The 14221-nt window shown below is 38.7% G+C and overlaps 1 protein-coding gene across 1 annotated transcript in view; it reads right to left on the bottom strand.

Moving 5' to 3' along the window:
• colq (collagen-like tail subunit (single strand of homotrimer) of asymmetric acetylcholinesterase) overlaps positions 1–14221 on the bottom strand; it is a 79306-nt gene that overhangs the window by 61534 nt on the left and 3551 nt on the right. Inside the window, exon 2 of the mRNA XM_028818212.2 lies at positions 4485–4600. Within this exon, the coding sequence (XP_028674045.1) occupies positions 4485–4600 (116 nt within the window). The remainder of the gene's footprint in view (positions 1–4484; positions 4601–14221) is intronic.

Genomic DNA, 14221 nt, shown 5'->3' with positions numbered 1-14221 from the left:
TGCTTCTGAACTCTTATTTGTTCTTGTTACCAATTTGTCACCAAATTCACTTCTAGACCTTAAGCTTCAGTAAATACTTCATCATAGTTTTATTCATACCACTAAATACAAGATCTCAAAAAATAAGCAATGCTGTGATAAGCAATCTTTTCCAGTATTATTTTAATATTTGTACCATGCCTCAGGCAACTATCCTTACCAACAAATAGTTTATTATGCTCCTTATATCACCAGTTAATTTGTTTCATGTCAATGGACTAGTCATCAAAGAGAACAAAACAAAGCAAAACAAAAAAAAACTGAACCACAGCAAAATATAAAACAAAACACATTGGATAAATCTCCAAAAGTATAAAAGGAGGAAGAAGGAAGAAACCACTGCTGGTGCTTTAAATAATCCTATATGAAACAAGGCGCATTTTTGACACCCCACTCATCTTATCCTTACTTGGCATGAGACAATACACTTAATCTACATACCATGCATATTGAGACACAGGCTTCATGGTGCAGTAGGCCCAATGGATGGTGGATCCTTGGGACAACAGAGCAAATGACAAATAAAAGATATACTATTTTGAGAAAAAATGAAAAATATTAGCTTTAAAACAAACACACACAATCATCCCAGCCAATACAGTTTTTATCCTCAACCCTGCTGGATGCCGTGGGGGCTGCTAGGGGACGCTGCAGGGAGGAACAAGGATTATTTGCCCTACGCCCCAGAAGTACAACCAAGTCATTTGGACAGAAGGAATGATGTGCTTCCGGGGTGAAGAAGAAAGGATTTTTATCTGACCCGGAAGTGTTTCGTCCTCTCTGTCCACATGACTAGGAACACTTCCGGGTCAGATAAAAATCAAGGACTATAAAAGGACTGTGGGAAATCCCAGACGTCGAGCTGAGCTGGGTGGAAGGGTGGCAACGCGTCTGGGAGTGGAGGATTGTTTATTGATTATTGATTATCGTTATTGTTTATGACTATTGTGGAGTGTAGGTGCTTTGTGCACTTTATTAGTGTCCAAATAAATAATAATTGGACTTTTACCTGGTGTCTGAAGAGTGGTCTGAGGGTTCAAGGGGTTGAGAGGACCACAATCTGTCACACAGTATAAGCTCTGAGCTCTGCTGCTCTGTACAATTACAAAAGTAATCCCCTTCCACCGTATAACTTGTTGTAGCCTGATAGTTACCAGCCTTGTTTATAAAACTTTAAACATAAATATAAGCGTATGCCAAAAAATCCCATTTATAAAACCTGACATATGCACATTTCTATTCAATTTACCTTTATAAGTCAAATTCATCTTGTAAATGTGTGTACAACAACATTTATTTATATAGCACATTTTCATACAAACAATGTAGCTCAACATTGAGGCTGAACATTCTTCAAACTCCGCCTTGAAACAGCCATATATGGAGCATGCTAATCAAACTCATACATATGCAGCCATGATGCTATAGATTTTCATTGGCTAATAGTGTAGCCTCCCTCCTGATGCACTGAGACCTCATCACCTACATTCTGGCTGTATCTGGCTGTACTCCACAACTGAGCACAAGATCAAGTGCAGCATTATAGCGTCTCTCTTCTGCATTCTGGGGATCAGAGAAAGGCATAAGGAGCCAGCGTCTGAGCGGGTGGCTGCTATTACCTGGCACATGTAGTGACATGATTGCTGTAACAATGTACAATACAGGACACATGAGAAACTGTTAGTACAGACAGTTTTGACATCACAGATGACTTGTGTGTTAATGGAATGTCACTGCTTAGGGTTGACATAAGCAGCTTCATTCTTGCCAAGTGTTCTTATTGTAATATGAGTGCAGTAAACTTCATTGCTGAAAATTACCTTTTTTATGTTGGCAAATACATGGTATGTTTTATGTATGTACACCCACACCATACAAAAACTGGATGTAGCAGCTCGCTGATTAATTTATTGCTTCCAGCACAGCAGTGATGGAGTGAAGCTTGGCTAAGTTATTCAGTCAGCTAGTTCTCTGAGAAATGGCAACAGATAGTCGATATAAACTAAACTAAAAACTTTTTCATTGCAAATACACAGAACTGGCTCTCTTAAAAGAGGTCTAAAATACTGTCTGTACATCACTTTTCAGAGTTAACGTTTGTCACGTCAATGCACATTCTAACAAAGGTTTGTGATATGTATTATTATACACGTGAATTGTCATTTAGCTGGATTGGCTACATTTCCCTACTTTATCGAGAGTGTCATCATTTCCCAGTTTCTCTGAAATGTTACATATGGATGGGATTGCCCTAAATATACGCTCATTCACGCATCAAGTGTTCTTTTATAAATCTTGATTTTTGCATGGAAAGCTATGTGTGCACATCTTGAGCCCCTTTTTGTGTGAAGTTTTATATCTTTGACCCCCAAATCTCCTAGCAAATTTTTTTGATGTTGACTTTACTAGTAGAATACAGCATAGCAGGTATTATGAATGCCTGAAGCTAACCACTTTGAAAAGCTTTGAAAAGCTTCCTGCTTTCTTTAAAATTTGTAATCCTATCATAAACATTCAGTATTTTCCATGGCCAGTGATACAGTATTATGCAAAGTGTAGATTATGTGATTTAATGATGGCTCTGCAATAGGTGATTCATTTTTCTTGGTTTTAGAATTAAAACTTGCTCACCAGGTTGTTACCCAGCAACCAAAACCCCCAAACACACCAACACACAGTCCTGGGTTCAAATACAAGGTGTTTATTCCACACAGATTTCCAATTTCCTCCTTTTCAATAGGCACTATAAAGTAATACATTCTTCCTTCTCCTTCCACACCTCCTATGTAGTCTCATCCTCTTCCTCCTGACTCTGACAACTGGTAGAGGAGAAACAGCTTCTTTTATGCTGGACCGAGGAGTATTTCCGGTGCCACAGCACTGCACACTAGAAGCAATTCTGGGTCAGCTGGAAGCCCTTCATAGAGGGTATAACAATCCTGTGCAGCTCCCCATGGCAGGACCTAAGGACCCTGACAGGGATGTTCCATGAGACTGCAATTTCCAGCCTGCCCTGCTGGTATCCATATGGGTGCCCCACCAGTGGGCTGCTGCAATCAGGTGTACGGAAGGAAAACACAACCCTGGAAAGCAGACACCTTCTGTCCTTATGAGCAGGCCTCTCTTCAAGGATAGGCACCCACACCCACTCTGGTTGGGACGCCAGTCCATTTCTGTCCTTCCATTGTGGTCTCCCTTCCTAACAAGGAACCAGCATCCATCCTGGTTGGGACACCAGCCCATCTACCATGGCACTCACACAATTAAACGTAGTGCCCAAGGTATCTACAGTGCAATGTGCACAACAAGCACAGGGCAATTCAATAAAATGTACTTAACTGAGAAACTAGTTACATCTAAAATATGGGAGAATTAAAGATGTTTTAAAAATAAATCAGGACTGTATTGTGTCACTGCGGTGGGTTGGCACCCTGCCCGGGATTGGTTCCTGCCTTGTGCCCTGTGTTGGCTGGGATTGTCTCCAGCAGACCCCCGTGACCCTGTGTTCAGATTCAGCGGGTTGGAAAATGGATGGATGGATGTATTGTGTCAGCTCACAGCACTGTTACATGCAGGTGATTTCTATAAACATTTTTTGTGATTAATCCACTGATCACCAGTCAACCAGGGAGAAATAAAAATAAACGATTGGAGCAGTCAAATGCACAAACCAATGAAATGAGGAAAATACAGTGTGTGCTGTGTATGTATATTGTGTCAGGTAGGTAACCCATAAATCTGCAGACTGGCACAATTGGTAAGTTAAACTATTTCTTTGGTACTGTAAAGCACCAAATGATTCCAATATGAAAGTCCTGTTTTCAAGTTTGGGACTACTGTACATTGTGGGGGCTTAAAGTAGAAAATGAATGGAGTTCTCTTTAAATATACAGTATTAAAAAAATGACTCTCACTCCTCATTATCCTCTAAATGAATTAAGTGGGTCTGAAGATGGGTGAATATATAGACAGACTTGATATGTAGATGGTCTAAGGCAGGCCTCCTCAGTTTAGGCCCAAAGTTCAGTGGTGCCCATACTGTAAATGATGATACACATGCAGAACAAAAGTACACTTTTAATAGCCTGGAATCAGTGTGTAACTAATCATCAATAAGCTCTTGTGGTAAAGGTCCCTGATCTGTCCATATCTGCTGTATCTAAGCAGTACAGCAATGAACATCAGAGCCATTAAGTCTAAGGTTTGAGTTTACCATTATTAAAAAAAAAAGAATTTCACAGAATGAACTGTACATTTTCAGCAGGCACTGATAACAATAAAGCCACATCTCTACCTGTTGGGTAAGTACTCAGCGTGACCCAAACTAAAAGAAAGGTAGGCAGAAAATGTAAAGGCTTGCATCCCCCAAGACATAAAAAAAAATAGAAACCAGTACAATACATCAGTCCATCAGCCAACATACAGCATATGACAATCTGGCTCACCTGATTGTGAGGATCTCGCAGTGATGGTGGAGGAGGGAATAAAGGAGGAGGCGGTGGAGTAAGGAGGCAGCATATATTGCTCGTGCTTCTCTTTTTATGTTCCAGTGATTTTAGTGCTATAAAAGAGGAATAAACAACGAAAAAAATCTTGAGTCTCAAAATGAAACTGCAACATCTACTCAAAGAATTTGCAGTTTTATAGGCATTTGTGTTCCTGCCTTTTTTCAACCCTCACATTAAATTGTCAGGGGGAAATATATTGCCTCTGCTGCATGCAATTAAATCTGCTGTTTATGGAGCCTGCATTAAGTAGATTAAAATGGAAACACACTGAAAAAAAAATTAAACAAATATTAGCTTGGTAATTTTAATATATTAAGACAACAGTTTTTATCTCAATGTTTTCTATTTCTGATTTTGACAAAGTCACTCACAGGAGATCCCCCAGAAACAAACACTTATTATTTAAAAATTATAAATGATAAAACAAATTAAATAGAACAAACATGCGATAGACCATCAGACAAAAAGGAGTGGTACAAAACAGGAGATTAGCATGGCCTAAAGTGAGATGAGACCACATGCTGGCCAGAAGGAAAGACGATACAGTACAGTAACTAAAAATCAGACTCCTCAGCCTTCACTGGTCTTGGGTTGGAGAGTCCAGTCAATAGTCAAATCTCACAATTCAGTGAGAGCTATGAAGAGTGGACTATTCTCTGCTAGATATTTCAGATTTCGTGAGTGTTTGCCACTCTTGTTTTCTCAAGCTTTGTGGACTCGGGTTAGAGTTTGCTATACATATATGTGTTCTGCAATTTCTGATACATTCTCATTGAACAAGTGGTATAGAAAGTGGGGTAAGGAGTACATCAGGTAAGCTGAGAATTAAATACAATTAGTCTACGTATTTTAATACATGGTGCTAGAGAGTGGAAATGCGTTGCTTGTTGGTAGGACATGCAAGAAAGAATTTCACTATGCACTGTACACTTGACAATACTTCGGCTAATACATGCCTTTCAGATCCTGCGCATTTTTAGTGCTTTACAAACTCATGACAACAGGAAGAGGTCGTCATTTGCAACACCAGCAGCCTAGAATGAAGAACTTGTGCTCACTGCTTTACAAATTGATTGACCTTTCTTCCACCGCTAACTTCTTAGTCATTTGAAGCTTATAAATGGGGTTTTCACATGCTACCCAAAACCCTTTGTGACGATGTCCATTATCTATATTTCATTGCAGTGCTTAAAGCAGATATAAAACTCAACCAATGGTACACCTTGCATCCTTTTAAGATCTTCTTATTTGAAGTTACACTTCTATAACTTCTATGTTCTGTGTAGGAAAAGATGGAGTAGCTGCCCCAAGTGGGAGGGAGGGAGGGTAGGTAGGTGGGTAGGTGGGTAGGTAGGTAGGTAGGTAGGTAGGTAGGTAGGTAGGTAGGTAGATAGATAGATAGATAGATAGATAGATAGATAGATAGATAGATAGATAGATAGATAGATAGATAGATAGATAGATAGATAGATAGATAGATAGATAGATAGATAGATAGATAGATAGATAGATAGATATTTTTACAGAAGCTCAATAAATAAATATATAAATAAAAAAAGAGATCAAACAATAACCCCCCCCAAACAAAAATTGAATTATTAAAAAGAAAGAAAACATCACACTAAAAATAAAAACATCAATCATGGTCACAGTAAGGCACTATGGCATGTGGCCATTGGTATAAAGGAGCCCTGGTAGAGTTTCTTGACACATGTTTGACAAATAATTTATTGGTTAAATGTATTTTATAACAATGTGTTATAAAGAGGATGTGCAGCATTTATCATAATGGCACTCAGTTTTGTCTTCATCCTCTCCTCCACTATTACCTCCAGTGGTGTGACAGTATGTCCCATAACTGAGCCTGCCTTTTCAATTAGATTGTTGAATCTCCGGTGTGCATGTGTGTTGGGGGGACGGGGTCTGGGGGCTCTTTTAAAGTGATGTTACCATTTCAAGCACAGCACAGAGTAGAAAATCATACTTGCCATTCACAGAGTTGTAAACATGTAAAGGATGTCACTACACACAATAAGGGAGCTCAATATCCTTTTGTGTCCTTCCTTATGCAGTTCCTCTATGTTAACAGACCAATACAGGCTGTAATGGATGTGGACCCCCAAGTACTTGTAGCAGAGCACCACCTCCATGTCCCCTCCCTAAGTAGGGATTGGGCATAGAGGCTTTTTGGTGCAGTGAACGACAGTAACAAGTTCCTTGGTTTTGCTGATGTTAAGTTACAGCCAATTCTCTTTGCACCACGAAACACTTGACTCCTATGCTCTGTCTCATATCCCCTATCAATACACCCCATTAGTGGAGTTATATTTATAGTCCAAGGTGTACAGGGTGAAGAGAAAAGGAGACAGGAGTGTCCCTTGTGGTAATCCAGGGTTGCTCAAATCCACCTTGGAGACACAGTTCTTGAGCCACACAGACAGTTGTCAGATAGTCCGTTATCTTCCACTTGTGTATCTCTGAGCTTACCCATAAACAGGGGTGGCACGGCAGAAATCAGAAAACATAGTTCCCACAGCGCTGCCAGCTTTGTCCAGATGGGAGTAAATCTTATGGAGAACATAGATAATTGCATCTTCCACTTCAATCAATCAATCAATGGATGTGTGTCCAAGTGGTCTTGCACAAAAGGATTCATCTATTCCATTACTATACAGTAGAAGTTGCTCAAGGCCTGTTCAAATGTGGCGGTAGTATGCAAAGAATTGTTACAAACAGATTAAACATCAAGGCAGAGTGAAGTAACCGGTATCCAAACAGCACAGCTCAAAGTTGTACATTGATTTTAGTATAACCTTTGTTATAAATTGCAAACATCTAACAAAATCTTATCCTTTCACAAATTGTGTCAGAGCTATATTATCTTACAAGCAGCATGGCCGCTTTAATGCAGTATTCCAACATTAATTTGTTGCATCTCTGCACACACACTTCAACATGCAACATGACTTTATGGCATTATGTCTAGCTGTCTATATTTACAGAGGCCTCAAGGTGGCAAACAGAGCCACGGCACATCTTTTAGAGAAACATTAATTAGCAGAGAAACACAGTCAAAGCAAGTGAGGAAAGAAATAATGACTAAACATGAGTTCAGTAAAACAAAAAATTAAATGCAATCTTGAAAATGAGAAGCATAAAATTAGAATAAAGAATAATAGATAAAATAGAAATATGCAAACAACCTTGAGTGGGGCCAGGTATAATTTACTAACACAAAGTATGAACTGTGAAAATACGTCAGATGAAGACATAGACCACCTACAGTATAAACATATTTTTCAAGTTTATACATGAAAATTAACTCATCCAATTTCTAAATTTGTGTTTAACACTTTGTTTCAAGAATCCTCCATACATAACTGAAGCTTGTTATGATAGTAAGGACTATTAAAGATATTGGTGAGTAGGACCAGGAGATAAGATATAGTTAGAAAGCCAAAGTGGGTTTAAGGCCACGACACTGAGAAATCAGGCATCAGAACAGAAAGAAACGAAAGGCAAAAATCAAAGACAACAAGCTATGGGGTCAGCACCAATAAATGACTGTAGAGAAATTAGTTTTGAGAATACATTTGTTTGACAAAAAGGGTTTTTGTACCCGTAAACTCAGATGAGGATGTGTTCAAAAGGATGACCTTTTAATCTGTCATGTTGAGGCCACAACCTTCGAAAAATGCCCCTAATGGGTACTCATGGGTAGTGACCCAGCAATAGGAGAAACAAATGGCAGCTTCCATGAAAAACTAAAATTATAGCAAAGACAATGCAAAATAACATACAACCCAAAAAGAAAGCCATGATTCAATAAACTGACCTCAAAATTAGATTCCTCACTGTGAAAGACACTGAATAGGAGTGTAAGAACATGCCATTTAGTACAAATGCACCTATAAAAAATGTAAAATAACCCATTTTACAACAAAACTATCGTCTTCAAATTTCATTTTACATTAATAAAGGTCTGTGCATTTCTTAAAGATAAGGGAAGGGCAATCATGCAAACCAATTAGGTTTGCTGTAGGCAGCAAAGTATGTGAGCTATATGATTAGCCATCTTATTTATAACAACCTAAGATAAGTAATAATTGAACATGTGCTCATTTGTAAAATTCAGGAATCAATTGTGAAAAAGATGCCCGTCCATGTCAGGGCACGCTTTGGCACACACCCACATGGACACATTTTAGAGTAACCAACTAATATAACACATACTTCTTTGGAAAGAAAAACATGGGGAGGGCATGCAGACTCCACACAGAGAGTTATTTGGTTGCAATTCAAATAAGAACATAAGACATTTGACAGTTAGCTTCTGAAGCTCATTTGTTTAGCTAATGGCTATGTTGTCCTAAAACTTCATGCAGATACTTTTTAAAAGCTGTCAAGGTTTTTGCCAGTGGTGCATAAAGCACCCAGCGCTATACTTGAGTAAACCTAGAGATGCCTTTCTGGAATGTGGCTTGTGTAAAAGTAAAATTTGTCCATGAGAAAAGTACTCAATGAGAAATTCTAAAGTATTTAATATAAAGTGCATTTAATTAAGTATCAAAATTACAAGTAAAGGTAGCATCACTTCCTGTTTTATATATACAGTCAACACAAGTTCTTACACTCATATAATAATTCAGGCTCCCGTCTCTTTGCTTGCGGCTCTTTTTACAATCACTAAAGTAGGAGTCAAGTAACTACAACTTAGAGCGGCGACATTCCGTGTGAGCTAACATCTTAATGAATGTATTTTAATTAACTGGGTCAGGTACTAAAAGGTGCTCCCCCTTTGAGAAGGAGCTAATCAATTCCAAAAAACTGCTTCATAAAGTATATTTTTTAGTTTAAATTAAAAATGATTTTAAGTGTTCCCAGTCCTTAAAAATGGCACCCATTTGTATCCAAGTAATAACGAATTACAATAAAATTGGCAAAATTAGTCTAGTAGTACCATTGGTCATCATCCAATTAAACATTGCCCATCATTAATCAATGTTTAATAAAGAGCCGTACCTAGATATTATCACATCTAGTTTAACAGTCAAAGAAATGGCCTTTTGGTTTTTCTTGGGCTTTTCCAACTACTGTAGTTTACGAAATGTTTTGGAGTTGTGATACTCAGGATAAAGTAAAGAGCAACCCACGTGAGAAGGTGAGTGAACACATCATGTGAACACACACATTCACCTCACTGCCGCCTGTGGATCAAGCCCAGGTAGGCTGATGTGAGGACAGCGTCTAAACTCAGCATCAGCCATGGAAATTACTAAGGCTGGAGATTATTTGTCACCAGCAGCCATTCCCACCCCATTGCACAGGCTGCCATGAGCAGTACTTGGATGACTGCATAGATAATCGAGTGTTTGCACCAGCAGTACTGTATTCATTTGATTCCTCACATAAATTAATTTGCTTAAATCCAGGGAGAAACCTGTTTTTTAGATCATTGACTGAGTAAAGATTTGTGCATATTCATGCAGCCCATGTGTTTTCTGCTTTAATATTGCAGTATTCAATAAGTCTAGCAAAACATAACAGAGTAAAGATAGTCATTTGTGTTAAAATGTAGTTAAGTAAGAATGGAAGCAGACAGAAAATTTTATGCTCAAGTAAAGTAGAAATATTCTCTAAACTTACTCAAGTACAGTAACATTGCTAGAGTTCTACATTGTTACTTTACAACACAGGTTTCTGCTTCATCTTGATGATTCGGTTGTTGTTCTCTAGGACACTGGAGCTGTGAGACAGCATAGTGCAACTGGGCAGCTCCTAATAATTCAACAAAATAACCAAAACATCAATATGACTCTGTTGTATTTATGAGTTGAAAGTAATCTCTATCCATTTTGACAGAGTTTCAAATTAAACAGGGTAGGAGATTACAGGGTAAGAGAAGACTTCAAGAAGTCATGAAACACCAGGGTGCTGTACCGTGTTAGCCATTATGGATGTAATGAGAAGTCAAGCAAAATGACACCTTGTATTGGCTAACTGAACAGATTACAATAAGCAGGCATTCAACGCAGCTCAGGGCCCTTCTTCAGGCAATATGTAATCATGAAGTCATGAAAGATACAAAAAGGGACAAGGTGTTTCTCCACTTTGGAGACTCAATAGTCAAGCACTGCTTAAATACAAGGAGTCTACCCTTAGTAAGAATAAAGTTAAGAAACACAAGCACAAGTATGTGCATAACGTTAAACAAAAGGGGTGATCAAGCGCTACATCACAAGCAAAGCATCAGAGTTTCTGATACAGAGAAAGAGGAAATTAGGAAAGTACACAGATACAGCAGTGTGTTCTGAAATTCAACACAGCCATGATTAATGATGGACTCTTATGAAATTTATTGGATACAACAGTGATGCAGTGATTAGAGGGGTTGCTTTACAGCTGAGATAGAAAGGAAAGCTCACAAATGCATTCAGAGTATTTGTGAGTGTAACGTGCTTGCCTCACCTCCAAGTAATCTTTATAATTGGTAGAGATAATTAAACCAAGTAATCCAAGTAAGCATTTCATTTTACTTTGTACATATGATAATAAAGATCCTATAAATCTACAATACAGTCGATGACAAATTATAATCTCAACAAATACAGGTATATAACAATTTTTGTCTAAATCGTTCACATCATCATTTATCATTCATCCTCATTTTAAGTCCACTTATCTTCTTCAAGGTTATGACAACAGCATCAGGCGACGCTCCCATCAACTTCTTCCCACACATCCCATTGATTTCTCAAGGTGAAGGACAAGAGTTGGGTGGAATGTAAAGAGACGGGAAAAAGTGTGATAGATTTGGGCATACTACATTATTCATATTGTACTGAACACACAGTATAACTCACATACTTCCCAGACTCCCTCACAAACGTTTAAGTAACCTCCATAAAAACCTCTGCCATCTTCTGACTCGCATATTCTTTTATTTGTTCTTTGGAAGCTGCAAATTCCAATTTCTCTACATCACTCAGAGTATTCTGGTTTCCTCCCACATCTCAAATAAAATACATGAATGTTAAATAAATTGGCGACTGCGATATGGTAGGGTACAAGTGAGAGCTGGTGTCTACAGTGGCAAATGTATGAATCATCTGACTAGAGCTCAAGTGTGGGTCCTCAAAAGTGAAGGTGGGAACATTGGGCCAAAATTTCTTAACAATGGTTATAAATCTCATGTTCTGGTATGGCTTATCAAAATTCACAGGGAGGGGTTGCGCTTCGTTAAACAAGCTCACTTAGAAACAGGGAAACATATCATGCAGTTGTGTGAATCTCTTAGGTGACCCACTTGTGAACCAACAGTTTTTGTTTTTTTAATTAACATATGTGGATGAAAATTGTGAAAATCTGGCTGGTGTGCTGATCGATTTGTGACAGCAATGACCTTACAATATGGCTGTGACCATGCAAAGCATTATGGGGGACTGGGAAAAAATATATGCCTAAGCTGGCCCAAGACGAATTTCCAGGAAAATATTTGGTGAACAAGGCCACCGGTGAACACAGTATACAGTAATCCCTCCTCCATCGCGGGGGTTGCGTTCCAGAGCCACCCGCGAAATAAGAAAATCCGCGAAGTAGAAACCATATGTTTATATGGTTATTTTTATATTGTCATGCTTGGGTCACAGATTTGCGCAGAAACACAGGAGGTTGTAGAGAGACAGGAACGTTATTCAAACACTGCAAACAAACATTTGTCTCTTTTTCAAAAGTTTAAACTGTGCTCCATGACAAGACAGAGATGACAGTTCTGTCTCACAATTAAAAAAATGCAAACATTTTTTCCTCTTCAAAGGAGTGCGCATCAGGAGAGAGAGGAAAGCAAACAAATCAATAGGGCTGTTTGCTTTTAAGTATGCGAAGCACCGCCGGTACAAAGCTGTTGAAGGCGGCAGCTCACACCCCCTCCGTCAGGAGCAGGGAGAGAGAGAGAGAGACAGAGGAAAACAAACAGTGAAAAATCAATACGTGCCCTTTGAGCTTTTAAGTATGCGAAGCACCGTGCAGCATGTCGTTTCAGGAAGCAGCTGCACAAAAGATAGCAACGTGAAGATAATCTTTCAGCATTTTTAGACGAGCGTCCGTATCGTCTAGGTGTGGGAACAGCCCCCCTGCTCACACCCCCTACGTCAGGATCAGAGAAAGTCAGCGCAAGAGAGAAAGTAAGTTGGGTAGCTTCTCAGCCATCTGCCAATAGCGTCCCTTGTATGTAATCAACTGGGCAAACCAACTGAGGAAGCATGTACCAGAAATTAAAAGACCCATTGTCCTCAGAAATCCGCGAACCAGCAAAAAATCCGCGATATATATTTAAATATGCTTACATATAAAATCCGCGATAGAGTGAAGCCGCGAAAGGCGAAGCGCGATATAGCGAGGGATCACTGTATTCCCTGTGAAAAACGCTTTAGCGAATTTCCCAGATTAACACTATTCATTGCCAACTTCTTAAGATCATTCCTTACAACAAATGTCATACTGAAGATGCCGATTTGGCTGCCACAGCAGAAGATGGTATATTTTCCTGAGTTCAATTGCTCCTTTCCTTTTAACTGTCCTTCTGAATGCCTTCTATACCAATAGGCCATTTCTCTAGTTCTACTTTCAGCTGTTTGATTGCTCCTGCTTTGAGAAGTATTCCGTGTTGCAAAAAATACATTGTTTATCTGTTTTTGGTTCGTATATCAATTATCCATTAAATATATCCAGGTTCTCCTGTGCTTTGGTGTTGTAAAAATGCATTTTTTGAGCTATATTAAACCTAAGCCCAAAACTCTTAAGGATGACCTCATCCCTGCCATACCAACCATAACTTAGCTTTCTGATGGGGTTTCTCACCTGACCCTTGACAGGTCTGCTCACACCATCTCTGGTCATCACTTGAAGTGAAGATACTGAAAGAATTGGAGGGGACATATCTAGCTAACTGAATCTGGATAGAATTTCATCACCCACTTATCTGGCTTGTAAATTCAAAGTCAAATTTTGCAGTCTGTGTACACAATGAAAACAGTCCATAAGCCACCTGAGCCAAAGAAAAACTGTTTTTGCTGGGTTTGAGGATCATGTCCTGATCTTAAAACAGGTTCATAGTACTTCAGCATTGCTACACAAAGATAAGCAGAACTCAGACTTATTTAGCGAGCTGACGGGATTGCCCAGTGTCTAGAGCTTGGCATCCACAACCCATCCAATTCTGTATACAAGAAATTGTAAATGGCAAATAAAGTAAATCATTATTATATATTATTGCTTGGTTATAATATTGTGTTGCTTATATTGTTTTACCTGTTTTCTTTCAATTTATCTCATTCAAAGCAAAATTATGAATATTTGTCTACAATGTAGGAAAGAATCTAAACAATGAATCGATTGTTCACTTGGTGCAGCTTAATAGTTAAACTTGTAATTTTTCCAGTGGCAAAAATACATGGCAGCTTTAAATAATCGTCTGGGAAGTTTCTCACATTTCCCTAGAAATTTTCATTAGATCGTTACACACAAAACATCTGTCTTACAGAGTTTCAAATTTAAGTTAAAAATAAACTTAAAATGCTATACTTATGTTATAACCACATTAAAAAACAGCAGGATTCACTGGGACAGAGGGCCTCTGTAATGTGGGTAGCACCTGGCACTGGCATCAATGCAGC

The sequence above is a fragment of the Erpetoichthys calabaricus genome, chromosome 13, assembly GCF_900747795.2.
Source record: "Erpetoichthys calabaricus chromosome 13, fErpCal1.3, whole genome shotgun sequence".
Lineage (NCBI taxonomy): Eukaryota > Metazoa > Chordata > Cladistia > Polypteriformes > Polypteridae > Erpetoichthys > Erpetoichthys calabaricus.
This window is presented reverse-complemented; position numbering and strand designations above follow the sequence as displayed.